This window comes from Mustela erminea, chromosome 2 (genome assembly GCF_009829155.1).
Source record: "Mustela erminea isolate mMusErm1 chromosome 2, mMusErm1.Pri, whole genome shotgun sequence".
In the NCBI taxonomy this organism is placed as follows: domain Eukaryota; kingdom Metazoa; phylum Chordata; class Mammalia; order Carnivora; family Mustelidae; genus Mustela; species Mustela erminea.
The window spans coordinates 4,518,151-4,533,906 of NC_045615.1; the positions used below are offsets into that span (position 1 = coordinate 4,518,151).

The window sequence follows — 15,756 nt, forward strand, 5'->3', positions numbered from 1 at the left end:
AGTAAGGAATGTGATCATGCTGAGACTAGAACAAAGCTATGCACTAGATTTAGGGTACGTTTTGATCTATTAGAAGAAATTGTATCCCAAAATTTTAAAGAAAAAATAACTTATATGTATACAAGAAATAAAGTTAAATACATTGAAGGGATAAAATATGACTATAATAATGAAAATTTAAAAAGATTTTTTAAAAGGTATTGACAAGATAAAATAGTTAAAAAGCATTAAAATAGGAAAGAGAAAAATTTTAAAAATGGAATAAGAAAAAAATAAAATTAAGAACATTTAGCTTTGAAAGACTAAAGGATCATGGGGGAAAAGCCATGAATTCTATGTGTTGCTTGTCCCTAGCTCTGGAGTTCTGCAGTTCTCATTGATCAGTGAACTTGGTCTTGGCTGGATGTTCTTGCTGATCTTCTGGAGTAGGGGCCTGTTGCCTATTACTGTGATTCTCAAATGTCTTTGCCTGAGGCAGAATTGCACCACCCTTGCCAGGGGCCTAGCTAAGTAATCTGAGGGGTTTTGGTCTTGAAGCTTTTGTCTTGAGCTTTCTATAGAGCTTTGGAGTTAGTAACTATCTACAGAGGCAAGTGCTAAGAGTTGAGTGCTGGGGATCTGGAATATTTAAACACTGGAAACAGAATAAGGATCCAACAAAAGCAACTAAGAAGCAGCACTGAATAAACACAGAGTTGATCCATGGTATATTATGGACTAAACTCTTCAAAAGATTGATGTGATTGTGTCAAATGCTACTAAAAGTTTAAGTTAGTAAGAAATGAAAATTGACCACTGGATTTGGCAAGGTGCAGCTCATCAGTAGCAGTGAGGGGAAGTGTTTTGTTGAGTGAAGGATAGAAGTCTGATTGAGGCAGTTTTAAGAGCAAATGGGGAGAGAGGAACTGAAGATAAACTGTACACTCATCTCTCAAGAAGTGTGCTATAAAAAGAAGTCAAGAATGGGACAGTAGCTGGATGGAGGAGACTGTGATGTAAAAGGAGAGGTACTTTTTAAAAAGGTGGACAAAAATGACAGCATGTTTGCAAATATACAATTCAGATGATGGAGTAATGAAAGAGAACAATTGCCAGAGTGATGACATTGGAGGGTGAAGAAGGAATGGAATCCAGTATATTAATGGTGGCTAGACCTTATAGGCATGAGCAGTCCACCCATAGAAACAGGGAAGAACTGGTGTATTGGCACACATCTTGGTAGTGTGGTAGATGTGATCATGGGAGAAGGTGAGATTTCTTTCTTTTGGTGATTTCTCTGTTTCTCAATAAAGTAGAAAGCATGGTGATCAATTAAGAGTAAATATAGGGAGATTTGAGACTCGAGGAGAGAAAAGAGAATATGAAATAGTCAACTAAGAGAATTGATGAGTAAATGAAGCATGTAATGTAACATTGCCTTTCAGCACAGAGTAATTTAATACTCATACTATCCCTATGTAATACATGTTATCATGCCCAATGTCCATTTTATAGATGAGGAAACAGAAGTACAGAAATATTTGATACTTTGCCCAAAGTCACAGAGTTAAAAACCAGCAGGCAATTTATCTTTTGAGGTTTTAAAGCCAAATAAATCTTAATCTTAACACCAATGACAAACTGTTGAAGCATTTTCAATAGGCACATGACATGATCAGGTTTGTACTTTGAAAAGATCAGACTTGGAGTATAGCTAAAGAAAGTTGATAGAACTTGGACTTATCAAGATGGAGGCATAAAATCTGGAGAAAAGAGGCCAGGGTATTTTTTAGAAGGTAATATAAACATAGTGATGGGTTGATTATGAGGGATATTGATGTCGACTACTGGGTTTCAGGCTTGCAATGTGGAATGGATATTGACATCATTAATAAAGACAGAGAACAAGTTTTGCAACTTCTTGAGTTTGCAGGGGCTTTGAGCCTTCCCAATGAGGATGTTGAGTAGAGAGTTGGCTGTAAAGGTCCATAACTCAGGTGGCTAGAAGTATAAATGTGAGGCATAGTAGAGAGATGATAATGAACCCATAACTGAAGATGAGATGGACTTGCAACAAGCATAGGTATAGGATAATATCTAGAGGAACTTTAAAATTTAAAGGTTGGATAAAAGAATATATGCCCACAAGTAGCCAGAGAGCTAGGAAGATGTTAGGAAGACTGTCAAGAGAGATAAATAGGATATTTCAGGGGGGAAGTTATGGTCAACAGTGCCAAATGTTGTTAAGAGAGCAAACAACATAAAGAAACAAAATATCAATTGGATGTAGAAATTGTGAAATTATTGGCAACATTAGTCAGTTATATCAACAGAATAATGGAGGCAGATGCCAGAGTACAACGTGTCAGGGTGAGCTGGAGGGGAGAAAATTGCCACAAGAAGTAAAGATGAACTTTGTGAAAAGTTTAACTGAGAAGGCAACGAAAAATAAGGTGATGGCAAGGGCCTGTGGAATATAGTATTGAAATACTGTGGAATGTAGTAGAGAGGGTAGGATTTTTGGAAAGGGGGACACTTGAATTTATTTAAATATAAAAAGAAAGCTTCTAGTCATAGTTTTTTTTTTTCAGTTAATGAGACTACTAGAGGGATAAACAATAATGTGAGATAGGGGGCGAAAAGAGAATACTAAACACAGACAAGGGATTATATTGGCAAAGGGAGAGCTCTTCTAAAATAAAAAGAGATCCCAGACATACAGATGGGATTTTACAGGTCCTTTTCACATTTGCCTGTTAATGTTTTATTTTTTGTGTTGATTTGAAAGAGTTCTGTATTATAGGAATAGTTACTTTTCCCTTTTATTATATATGTTGCATACATTTCTGGAGTTTGTCTTTTAATTTAAATTTATATGTGATTTATGGCATAAATATGTTTTCATAAATAAGGTGGCCTGAAGATGCAAACTTATAGTTTACAAGATAAAGATAAGATAAATACATACTAGGTATATAATGTAAAACATGATAATTATAGTGAACACAGCTGTATGATATATTTAAAAATTAAGAGAGTAGATCCTAAGAGTTCTCATCACAAAGAAGATCATTTTCTTTTTCTTCTTTTTTTTTTTTGTATCTGTAGGAGATGATGGATTTTTAACTAAACTTACTGTGATATGACTTAATGTTATGAGTAAGTTAAGTCACCATGCCACTCACCTTAAACTTACACAGAGCATTATGTCAGTTAGAGCTCAATAAAACTTTGGGAGGAAATCGAGTGATTTTCCCGGTTCAGGACTCTGGGTTCTTTAATCAGGGTGGGTGTGGAGGGTGCAGATGGAATATGGGTGACTATTGTGTGTTTTTATGGCTTTTGAAAGGCCATAATGTCTCTGCCCCACAGGGCACAGGCTTTTATTTAGCTAGGAAAAAATAAGTTCTCAGTATTTCTATCTACTTTTTACCAAATTTTCTGTTATTGTTTCTACACTTGGCATTCTTCACATGCACTTTCCTCAACCAAAGATTCTATAAACTTCTTCAATATTTTTTCTAAGATATACATGATTTTTTCACTTCTGAATTTTTAGTACACCTAGAATTATATTCGTATCAGGCACGAAGTAGGGATCTCTGCCTAACCACCTCCAACACAGCACATCAGTGATGCCTTTAATTAGTACAGGATGTCCACCCTTCAGGTTTTAGCCTCAAGCACCTCACAAATGATGCAACACAAGCAAGGAACACTTCCTCGTGCTGGATCAAAACTGCCTACCTATCTGTTGGGTTCTTTAACCCTGTTGTGGAAGCAAGGGCAGGGAGCCACACACATCTTTTCTCAAGCACCTGTATCCCTTCTCCCACCAGAATTGTGCAGCATGTTTCCCAGGAGTTTGCTTTTCATGATCACACTCGTTTCTCAGATTAAAGGTATGTCTTAATCTTTTTATCAGGGTTTTCTTACTAGGCTATGAGGTAATGTCTCTTTAGTCACAAAGTTTAAGTGATAAATGATTTAAAAAAAAAAAACAACAACGTTAAAACCCATTGATGATTTTGCTGAGGACATAACATAGGACTTGGATTAGTTATGGCTAAGATTGAGATTCTATGATTCTATGAAATACTTTAGCGGTCATACTCTGATTTATGGTGAGAAGGAGGAAGGAGTGGGCATTTCTGAATATCTGCAGAGTAGAAACACTGCGCTAGCCATTTACTTCTGTGTACGTGTGTACAAGGATAAGTTATTATCTCTACTTTATAGATAAAGCGACTGAGAATAATATCTATAGATCAGAGAGAATAGATATGGTATTAATGGACATACTGATAATAAACTGGTAAAACTTTGACTCAAATAATAGCAGATTCTAAAATCATGTGGTCTTTCTTCTATATCATTCTCCAGTGAGGTAGTCAGGCCTCATGGCCAGAGGACCACCACTTGTGAAAACTACTTAGCACTGATTCAAGAGTACCTAAATTCTAATAACAAGGGAGAGACTTGCATTCAGCTAGGAGAATTAAGATTTCAAATACAAATGTACCTGGGAGATAAAATGGGTAATTTCTACTGAAACAATCCCTTCCAGTGAAAGCTTTGACAGGTGGCAGAATCCAGAAACAGGCATGAGGAGATTAAGATGAAGGTGGTAAATGCAGAACAAAGTCAAAGATGGAAGACGCTTTAAGACCTAATTTTTTTTGGCTTGTTCTCCAATTTTGCTTACATTTTCCTAATTTGGAAATATCAGTCTCACTTTCCTTACCTGTTACGTAGGGTTGCTCCTTCATAGTGATGTTGTACATGGCTGCTAATTGAGAGCAAGTCAACTCTATGAGAATAATTTTTATCCAGTTACAGTGTGTGAATGTTAATGCCAGATGTATTTTCCCCCTTAAATGTTTCCTTGTAGAAAAGGCAATCCTTGGAGTAGAAGGTCAAGAAGTGGTCTATCCTAAAAGGCTTCCCCTGAGGCAAAAGCGAGATGTTTGGCACATGCATGATTATGACATACAGGTACACACTTTGATTTAATAAAGTTGATTTATTACTTTCACAGGATAGGCAGAAAGCAACATCTGGCTCCAATCAGAAGCAAACAAGAGAGGAGTATCGAATTTTCTGAGAACTCTCACTCTTTACAGCATGCGCTTGGGTTGGTCAGGGGGCAGGTTGGGGAGGCAGCAAACTTTTGATGGATTAGGAAACAAGATGGAGTAAAATTTGGATTTTAGAGAGTTTCATATAAAATTTTCCAGTTTATGTGAGGATTTCCACTAACAGCTTTCTGGGCTGATTTAAGGCAACCTTATTTGTTCTGAGCTGGCGCCTATGGAATATAATCTCTGAGTATTTTTCTTTCCCAGTGATGTAATATGCAGGTTTACTTGCCTTACAGATTCGGCAGCAAAGTTGGGCAACTTTCATGGGAACACATCTGGCCTGTCACTTAGAAGAGTGTTTATTCAAGTGTTAAAATGCAAATATTTATAATTTTATTTTCAAAAGAAACAAATGTTTATGCAGACAACATGTAATACATATAACAAGAAACAAGCTTCAAAGTAAGGTCATTCTCAATCCCATTACTATAGAAGACATTCAAGGACTGTTCTTAGATATTTATTACCAGGCACTTGCTTTGTGGGCCTGAGCTTTCTAACTTCATCCATCGAGAATACCGACTGCCACTTTGCCCCAATACTTTTTGAGAGGGCAAACTTTACCCAATGCAACTACTTTTCTTTCCTTCACCACCAGAAGAGACAAGCCTTCCAGGTTCTCATTTGTTAGGTTCCTCAGTCACAGCAAGATGCATTTCAGCTTTCCAAATGTTCCCACTGAGATGTCTTTCCCATAGCTTAACATAATGAAAAAGCAACTCTTCATCTGCTGCCATTTGGAGATAATGTCTATTTTTCTGTAGTAATCTCCTTGCAAAAAAATGTTTTCTCTTGATCTCTAATTCCTTTATCCTTAATTACTTCTTAAACCTTGTATTCATATAATATTGCATGTTAAGTATACTTCAATTAAAAAAAAAACTTTCATTGGTTGAAGTTTGGTACTCATCGAGGAGGGCCAAACCAGCCCTCTGTCACCATTGTGCAAATCAAGACATCAATCTCATTATGAATATACAAAAGGATACTGGTCTGGGGCAGGAAATATACAAGATGTCTTGGAGTATCTTTTATACCAGAAAGTAAGGAAGTTCTCAAGCAAGCAAACAACCCAAACTTGCATTGATGGGAGGATGTCAAAAGAACATAGGAGCCAAATGAAGGAGCTCCCAATAGCCAAAGAAGGATAAATTTGAGGACAAAATTATTAATGTAGTTTTGGGCTATAATAAAATATAAGTTAATACCTATGAAGTCATAGTGGTATAAATAAATAATTAAATAAATAAATAGGAAAGAATAGACAAATCCTCCACACACAAGAATTTAAAAATTGATGTAGACAGTCTCCTTCCTAGGAGGTGAAGAATAACTCCCCACCCTTTAAGCATGGCCTGTGCGTAGACCCTTCCAAAGATTAGAATATGGAAGAGGGAACCAGTAAAATGGAGAAGAGTGTAAACTTACAGAGGAGAAAGGCAGACATGTTACCTCAGCCAGGTGATCAAGGTAACCAGTAATCATATTCAGTAATAAGTCATATTGATAGTATGTACTCTTAATATGATGTGTGAAAATGGCACCTTATTTTGTTGTTTTCTCTCAAATCCCTGTAATTCCAGGCTGGGAATTAGAAACATATGGGGAAAAAAAAACTTAGTTAAGGAGCAATCTATAAAATACTTAATCAGTACCCCTCAAAACTGTCAAGGTTGTCAAAAAATAAGGAAAGTCAGAGAAGCTGCCATAGTGTAGAGAGTCAAGACAGGAGGCATGACAACTGAATGCAATGTGTTTCCTGGACAGGATCCTAAGACAGTGAAAGGACATTAGACAAAAACAAAGAAAATCTGGATAAGTATATAATTTAATTGCTAATGTCCGTCTTGAATCATGAGTTGTGACAAGTACACTATAGTAATGTATGATGTTAACAATATGGAACCCTGAGTTGTGGAATACATGGGAATTCTCTGTATTATCTTTCCAACTTTTCTTTAACTCTAAAATGATTCTAAATAAAAACAATTTTAAAATTAAATAAAATTCTAAAATAAAACACAAAGTTAAAAATTCTGTTTATATACAAATAATATTAATGACAAGATTAACAAGAATGTCACGTTTGACAATATTAACAACTGCGTCTGAATATTAACAAATAGGAAACCCATAATCACACATTCAAATTTTACAAGGTCCCATTATACCACTGTTATTCACACACAACAGCAAGTATAGTTCATCATGTTGTAAACAGAAGTCAACCCTTTTGATCTAAGTAAGCACCTAGGTTCTTGCCTTCCCCCTGTGATTTATGTGTTTATAATGAAGTCTCAATTTTATGTTAAACTTTCAGTCCAAAAAATGCCCAAATCGATGCACAACTCACATTCAACAAACACACAACTCCCCTCTCCCTTCCTCAAAGTTGCCTCCCTTCAGAAGACCCTCCTTTCAATAGCATAGTTTAAACAAACCAGAAGACAGAGCAAATTATTACTGTTATATTATTATTCTTGGAGGGGGGGAAGAGAATGATGGGGGCAGAGAGGGAGAGAGAGAATGCTAAGCAGGCTCCATATCTGGTGCAGAGCCACACGTAGGGCTCAGTCTCGCAAGTTGAGATCATGACCTAAGCAAAGTCAACAGTGGGACACTGAACCAACTGAACCTCTCAGGCACCACCTAAGGGAAGTCTTTACTCCTCTCTTTTGTCTCCCCAATCAAAAAAAAATCATTAAATTTTGTGAATTCTAAAATGTAAATATCCTTTGAAATTTTCTACTCTCCCCTTTCCCTGCTTCCACTCCCTCGCCCAAGTGACTTATATCCCATCAACAGTCTTTAAATGTTTTTCCTGCCTGCAGTTGTGATTTTTGCTGATACATTGATCTGTAATAGGTAAGCCATCTAAAAATACTGTACCTACTTCTGTTTTTTTTGCCTAAACCTTTTTCTTCTCTTTGCTCTTAGGATGAAGTCCAAATCTTCTTGAGTGACTAACTGGTCTGTACATGATTTGGCTCCTTCCTACCTTTTCATTTTTCATATTTATTCAATTTACACTTGATTCTCCAGCCTCCTTGAATTTTTCTGAGCTTCTCAATATGTCAAGCTCCTTCCTACCTCAGGACCTTTGCTTGCTGTGTTCTTTGCCTCCTATTCCTTCCTAACGTAGTCATTGCATTTCTCCTATTATGATGTTTATTTTTTTAAAGATTTTATTTTTTTTATTCTTGAGAGACAGAGAGAAAGAGAAAGAAAGGCAGAGGGAGAAGCAGGCTCCCCACTTAGCAGGGAGCATGATGCGGTACTCAATTCCAAGACCCCAGGATCATGACCTGAGCTGAAAGCAGACAGTTAACCATCTGAGCCACCCAGGAGCCCCTATTATGATGTTTGTAATCTTCAATTACGTTTTTTTTATTTTCTTCTTTGCCAAGCTGTGGTTTTCGTAAGGGCAGTGACCTCTATCTTGTGCAAAATTGTATTTTCTATATTATCACTGTGCCTGAAATAACAGCTATTGAATACATGGGTGAACAATAAACTGAAGAAATGTGCTAGATAAATAACTAGTAACTGTGCATACTTAAATTATAAATATAATCAGAAGGTAATAAAATATAACAAAAGAAAATATTTAAAGGATATAAGTTAGGAATTCATATACAAATATGTAAACAACAAAATGAACCAAACAGAAGAAAAATATCACTTCTGATGGTCATTAAAGAAAAGTTTGTAACAATAAGTTATCATTTTATTAATGTTAATATCTAAAGCAAGAATATAAGAACCACTATAAATTTCTAGTGAAATTCTAATTTTGTGCTTCCCTTCTTCAGGGTTATCTTGCAGCATTTATTAAATATTTTTTCCATGTTGCCAACCAAGAAATGATGTCTAACTATAGCAAATACCCCAATTGAAATTTCTGATCTGGATATTGGTTAAATAAATTCACATTGTGACTTTCAGCCATAAAATATATACTACAAAGGAACTTTTATTGAAATAAGAAAATGGCCATGGTCATAATTTACTTCTGTGTGAGAAAGTAGACTATAAAATGGTACACCACAAACTGTGTGGGCAAGGGTGGAATGGCAAGGACATATGACTTGTTATCTCTGGACAAGGAGAGAATATATATATTTTAATTTCTTTTTATAACTAGAAAAAATTCCCATCAAAAATTTTAATTAAAAAGTAGCTTACAAGCAAAATCCTCCATATATTACCCTCATAAATTCAGCCTAACCTATATTTATCATTTTGCCTAGCCAGACCACTGGACTGCTGGGTAGACTGATAAAGTCTAATTTCCCCCTGTACCCACTCCACTCCCCACCCTAATACACACTAAATGAGCACACATTTAAGTCACATGATGGATACTGTTTTGCAGGAAACAGATGAAGAATTGTTGTATGAACTAAAGCTAACTAGAAAAACCTTAATACTTCACCTTTTAAGATCAAGGTAAGTTTATTATAATTCAATATCTTATAGATTTATTGGTCTGTAGTATTCCAGTTTTTGTAAAAATTGTCAATGAAATGAATTCATCATGTTATTGTTACCTATTTATAGCTGAATTCCTACTTGTCTATACAATGGAATATTATGTAGCCATCAAAAATAAAATCTTGCATTTGCAATGACATGGATGGAACTAGAGGGTATTACACTAAGTGAAATAAGTCAATCAGAGAAGGACAATTATCATATGATTTCACTAATAAGTGGAATTTGAGAAACAAGGCAGAGACTCAAAGGGCAAAGGGGAGAAAAATGAAACAAGATGAAACCAGACATTGAGGGAGACAAACCATAAGAGACTCTTAATCTCAGTAAACAAACTGAGGGTTGCTTAAGTGAAGGAAGGTGGGACGGATGTGGTGGCTGGGTGCTAAACACTGGGGAGGGTATGTGCTATGGTGAGCACTATGAATAGTGTAAGACTGATGAATCACAGACCTGTATTCCTGAAACAAATAATACATTATATGTTTTTTTAATTTTTAAATTTTTATTAACATATAATATATTACTAGCCCCAGGGGTACAGATCTGTGAATTGCCAGGTTTACACACTTCATAGCACTCACCATAGCACATACCCTCCCCAATGTCCATAACCTCACCACCCTCTTCCTACCCTCCTCCCCCCAGCAACCCTCAGTTTGTTCTGTGAGATAAGAGTCTCTTATGGTTTCCTAGAATTGTTTGTATTACTTTGGTGTTGGTTGTGATCTCTCCTCTTTCATTAATGATTTTATTTATTTGGGTCTTTTCTCTTTTCTTTTTGATAAGTCTGGCCAGGGGTTTATCAATATTATCAGTTCTTTCAAAGAACCATCTCCTAGTTTCTTTGATTTGTTCTATTGGTTTTTGATTTTCGTTTGTTTTTTTTTTTTGGTTTTGGTTTTTTTTGTTTTTTTGTTTGTTTGTTTCTATTTCATTGATTTCTGCTCTGATCTTTATTATTCCTCTTCTCCTGCTGGGTTTAGGCTTTCTTTGTTGTTCTTTCTCCAGCTCCTTTAGGTGTTGGGTTAGGTTGTGTATTTGAGACCTTTCTTGTTTCTTGAGAAAAGCTTGTATAGCTTTATATTTTCCTCTCAGGACTGCCTTTGCTGTGTCCCACAGATTTTGAACCATTTTTGGTTCAAAAAAATCAAAAAATGATTTTTGAATCATTTGTTTCCATGGATTTTTTAAATTCTTCTTTAATTTCTTGGTTGGCCCATTCATTCTTTAGAAGAATGCTCTTTAGTCTCCATGTATTTGGGTTCTTTCCAAATATCATCTTGTGATTGAGTTCTAGCTTCAGAGCATTGTTGTCTTAAAATATGCAGGGAATCATCCCAGTCTTTTGATACTGGCTGAGACCTGATTTATGACCCAGGATGTGATCTATTCTGGAGAATGTGCCATGTGCACTGTTGCTTTGGGATGGAATGTTCTGAATATATCTGTGATGTCCATCTGGTTCAGTCTGTCATTTAGGACCTTTATTTCCTTGTTGATCTTTTGCTTGTATGATCTGTCCATTTCAGTGTTAAAGTCCCCTACTATTATTGTCGATGTGTTTCTTTGATTTTGTCATTAATTGGTTTATATAGTTGGCTGCTCCCATGTTAGGTGCATAGATATTTAAAATTGTTAGGTTTTCTTGTTGGACAGACCCTTTGGGTATTATATAGTGTTCTTCCTCATCTCTTATTATAGTCTTTGGCTTGAAATCTAATTGATCTGATATAAAGATTGCCATCCCAGCTTTCTTTTGATGTCCATTAGCATGGTAAATTGTTTTCCACCCCCTTACTTTAAATCTGGAGGTGCCTTTGGGTCTAAAATGAGTTTCTTGCAGACAGCATATTAATGGGTTCTGTTTTTTTTATCTATTCTGATACTCTGTGTCTTTTGATTGGGGCATTTAGCCCATTTACATTCAAGGTAACTGTTGAGAGATATGAATTTAGTGCCATTGTATTGCCTGTAAGGTAACTACTACTGTATATTGTCTCTGTTCCTTTCTGATCTACTACTTTTAGGATCTCTGCTTAGAGGACCACTTTCAATATTTCTGGTAGAGGTGGTTTGGTGTTTACAAATTCTTTTAGTTTTTGTTTGTCCTGGGAGCTTTTTATCTCTCCTTCTATTTTCAATGATAGCCTAGCTGGATATAGTATTTTTGGCTGCATGTTTTTCTCATTTAGTGCTCTGAATATATCATGCCTGTTCTTTCTGGCCTGCCAGGCCTCTGTGGATAAGTCTACTGCCAATATAATATTTTTACTATTGTATGTTACAGACTTCTTGTCCCGGGCTGCTTTCAGGATTTTCTCTTTGTCACTAAGACTTGTAAATTTTACTGTTAGATTACAGGGTGTGGACCTATTCTTGTTGATTTTGAGGGGGTTCTCTGCACCTCCTGGATTTTGATGCTTGTTCCCTTTGACATATTAGGGAAATTCTCTACAATAATTTGCTCCAATCCCAATTATTCTAATGTTGTTTCATCTTACGGTATCACTTATCTCTTGAATTCTTCCCTCATAATCCAGTAGTTGTCTGTCCCTCTTTTGCTCAGCTTCTTTATTCTCTGTCATTTTGTCTTCTATATCACTAATTCTCTCTTCTGCCTCATTTATCCACAAGTAAGAGTCTCCATTTTTTATTGCACCTCATTAATAGCTTTTTTTATTTCAACTTGGTTAGATTTTAGTTCTTTTATTTCTCCAGAAAGGGCTTTTATTTCTCCAGACAGGGTTTCTCTGATATCTTCCATGCCTTTTCGAGCCTGGCTAGTGCCTTGAGAATCATCATTCTGAACTCTAGATCTGACGTTTTACCAATGTCTGTATTGATTAGTCCCTAGCCTTCAGTACTGTCTCTTGTTCTTTTTTCTGTGGTGAGTTTTTCCACCTTGTCATTTTATGCAGATAGGAATATATGAAGGAGTGAATAAATACTAAAAGGGTGGCAAAGACCCTAGGAGAATGTGCTTTAACCAAATCAAAAGAGACCCTAGATCATGGGGGGAAGAGAAGGTGTAAAGAGAAGTTCAAAAAAAAAAAAAGAAAAAAGAAAGAAAAGAAAAGAAAAAAGAAGAAAAATATAAAAAAGAAAAAAATACATATATATATTAGACTGGTGAATAGAAAAGGTCACCCACTTAATTTTGGGAGTATTTTGGTCTGTTAGAAGAAACTACCTCCCAAAATTTTAAAGAATGAAAAACATATGTAAGGGTAAACATAATGAAGGGATGGAATATGACTATAAAGATGAAATTTTTTTTTCAATTTCTAAAAAAAGCATTGATAAGGTAAGTTGGTTGGGAGAATAAAGAAAAAGTGGAGAGAATTTGCACAGGCTGGAGACTAGAACAAAGTCCTGTGCTAGATTTAGGGTATATTTTGATGTATTAGAAGTTGTATCCCTAATTTTTTTAGAAGAAAAAACCCTATGTGTATACAAAAAATAAAGTTAGATACAAAATATGACTATAATAATGAAGGTTCAAAAAATATTTTTTTTAATGAAAGGTATTGTTAAGATAAGCTAGTTAAAAATGTTAACAGAAAAAGGTAAAAGTTAAAAAAAATGGGCAGAAGAAAAAATAAAATTAAAAAAAAATTAATTAACTTTGCAAGAATAAAGAATCATGGGGAGAAAGCCATGAATTCCATGATTTGCTTTCTCCTCCTCTGGAATTCCAGTGTTCTCCCTGGTAAGTGAAATTGATCTTGGCAGGATTTCTTGTTGATCTTCTGCAGGAGTGGCCCGTTGTAGCGATTCTCAAGTGTCTTTGCCTGAAGCGTGATTGCATCATCCTTACCAGGGTCATGCTAAGTAACCTGCTCAGGTTCGCTTTCGTGAGCTTTTGTTCCCTGAACACTTTCTGTAGAGTTCTGGAGGATGGGAATGAAAATGGTGGCCTCCCAGTCTCTGGCCTGGAGGAGCCGAGAGCTCAGGGCACCCTAGGAGAAAAGTGCTCAATCACTCCCATCTCCCTGACCTCTGACTGTGCTCCAAGCTCACCCAGCCTGTGAGCAAGCATCTTGGTCTCTGGAATGCAGCCCCGCCTAGAGTCTCCAAATCCCATAGATCACTGCACTCTTCCAGGGGGGTCTCCCTGGATCTTGGGGTCCCTGCTCCCAGAGCAGTGGCCTGTGCCATGGATCACAACTTAAGGTAAGCCTGAGTTGAGAGCTCACTCCTTGGCTCCGTTTCCGTAGTCAGCTTCACTGCTCTAATATCTGTGAGCTCTGCAACACTCAGACACCCCTGATCCTTCTGTGACCCTGTGGGACCTGAGGCCATTCTGTCCCTACATGGGATTCACCCTGGCTTAGCCTCTGGATCAATGTCCTTCAGTGGAACAGACTTTTAAAAGTTCTGATTTTGTGCTCCATTGTTCCGCTGCTTGCCGGCAGCTGGCCCCCTCCTGCCGTGGTCTATCTTTGCGTTGCTTTGGATTTACTTCTCCACTGGTCCTACCTTTCAGAAAGTGATCAGTTTCCTGTTTCTAGAATTGCTGCTCTTCTCTTCAATATCCTGTTGGATTTGTAGGTGTTCAGAATGGTTTGATAAGCTATCTAGCTGACCTCCTGCTACCTGATCGTCTCAGCCTGCTACTTCTCTGCCATCTTGACTCCTTCCTCCAATATATTATGTGTTAATAATGAAAATTTTTAAAAATTACATATCAGTATCTTAACAACAATTATAGTGGCTCAGTTGGTTGAGTGGCTGCCTTCGGCTCAGGTCATGATCCCAGTGTCCTGGGATCGAGTCCCACATCCGGCTCCTTGCTTGGCGGGGAGCCTGCTTCTCCCTCTGCCTCTGCCTGTGCTCGCTTGCTCTCTCTCCCTCTCTCTCTCTCTGAAAAATAAATAAATAAAATCTTTAAAAAAAAAACAACAACAACAACAACAATTATAGACACTACCCTTCAGTCCTGAGTTACCCTCTGCTTGGGGTACTTAGAGCCCTTGAGCTTCATGTACTAACTCTAAGAAGAAAGTTAATATGTTACTTCTTTGTGAGTCAGTAGAACAAAGGAAATATGGCTTTTAGAATGACTGCTAAGTTGTTTAAAATAGAAATCAAACCAAGCTCTGTTGGAGAATAAACTAAAAATGAGGAAGAATTTACCTCATCAAGCTACCTTGTGTCAGCTGGGTAATTCTAATGCCTTTAATTTCTTCATTAGCTTTCTCCACAACCTCTGTTTTGTTTTTGCTGAATTTCCATTGCTTTTCTTTGGGCCATTCCTACACACAATAGTCCTGCATCCCAGCCCTGAACATTAAAATTGAGAAGAATTGTCAAATGCTAAAAAAAGTGGAAGAATATTGAAGAATTGAGACTCTGGCCTATAAGCTAAAAACAGCAACCAAAAAATATAAAACAAAGAAAGAAACATCCTTTCTTCTACTCTGGAGTTGCCTGGTGGCAAAGATGCAGAAATACAATTAATCTAATAACACAATTATTAGATTATAGATAATAGATAATTATTATTATTATATTGTTGAATGTTAGATACTAGATAATTATTATTACCTATTAATAGATAATAGATCATTAGGTAATTTATTCAGACTGCATACATTCTCAGGATGGAATAAGACTAACATCTATTGAATAATTTCTATGTGCCTTTCCTCAAAGTTCTCTCTCAATTCCCACAATACCTACACAAAGCAGATGTTGTTTTACTTCTGTTTTACTTAGGAAGAATCATAGGTTCACTGAAGTAAAAACTGTCAGGATCACAATGGTGCTGATTCCCTATAACTCAGATCTACCTGCTCTTGAAATTGCCCCATGATGCTTATGCCTCAAGTAGCCAATCTTATTATATTAGCTGTTGTTTAATCCTGTTAATCAGCTGGGAGTCATATATTATAGAATTATAGACATACGAAGCAGTTTGTTCTGACATTGATACCTCTCATGTCCAACATTACCCTGTCTCCTTAGCAACATGAAGTAAGTGAATTTAGTGCATGCCATGGAGCCTCCCAAATCTGTGAATATTATTTATTCAGATGTTTTCATATCATATGGTTAATGAACAGAAATTTTCCATGATTCATTAGCTAAGTATATCACCAAGTGCTCATCATATCACGTGCCCTCTTTAATGCCTATC

General features: G+C 36.4%; 1 protein-coding gene across 1 annotated transcript in view; it reads left to right on the top strand.

Annotated features, from left to right (window-relative positions):
• Positions 1-1,163: 1,163 nt before the first annotated feature.
• ADAM7 (ADAM metallopeptidase domain 7) overlaps positions 1,164-15,756 on the top strand; it is an 85,734-nt gene continuing 71,141 nt past the window's right edge. The window contains exons 1-4 of the mRNA XM_032332059.1: positions 1,164-1,248; positions 3,819-3,881; positions 4,871-4,974; positions 9,496-9,569. Coding sequence (XP_032187950.1) covers positions 1,164-1,248; positions 3,819-3,881; positions 4,871-4,974; positions 9,496-9,569 — 326 coding nt within the window. The remainder of the gene's footprint in view (positions 1,249-3,818; positions 3,882-4,870; positions 4,975-9,495; positions 9,570-15,756) is intronic.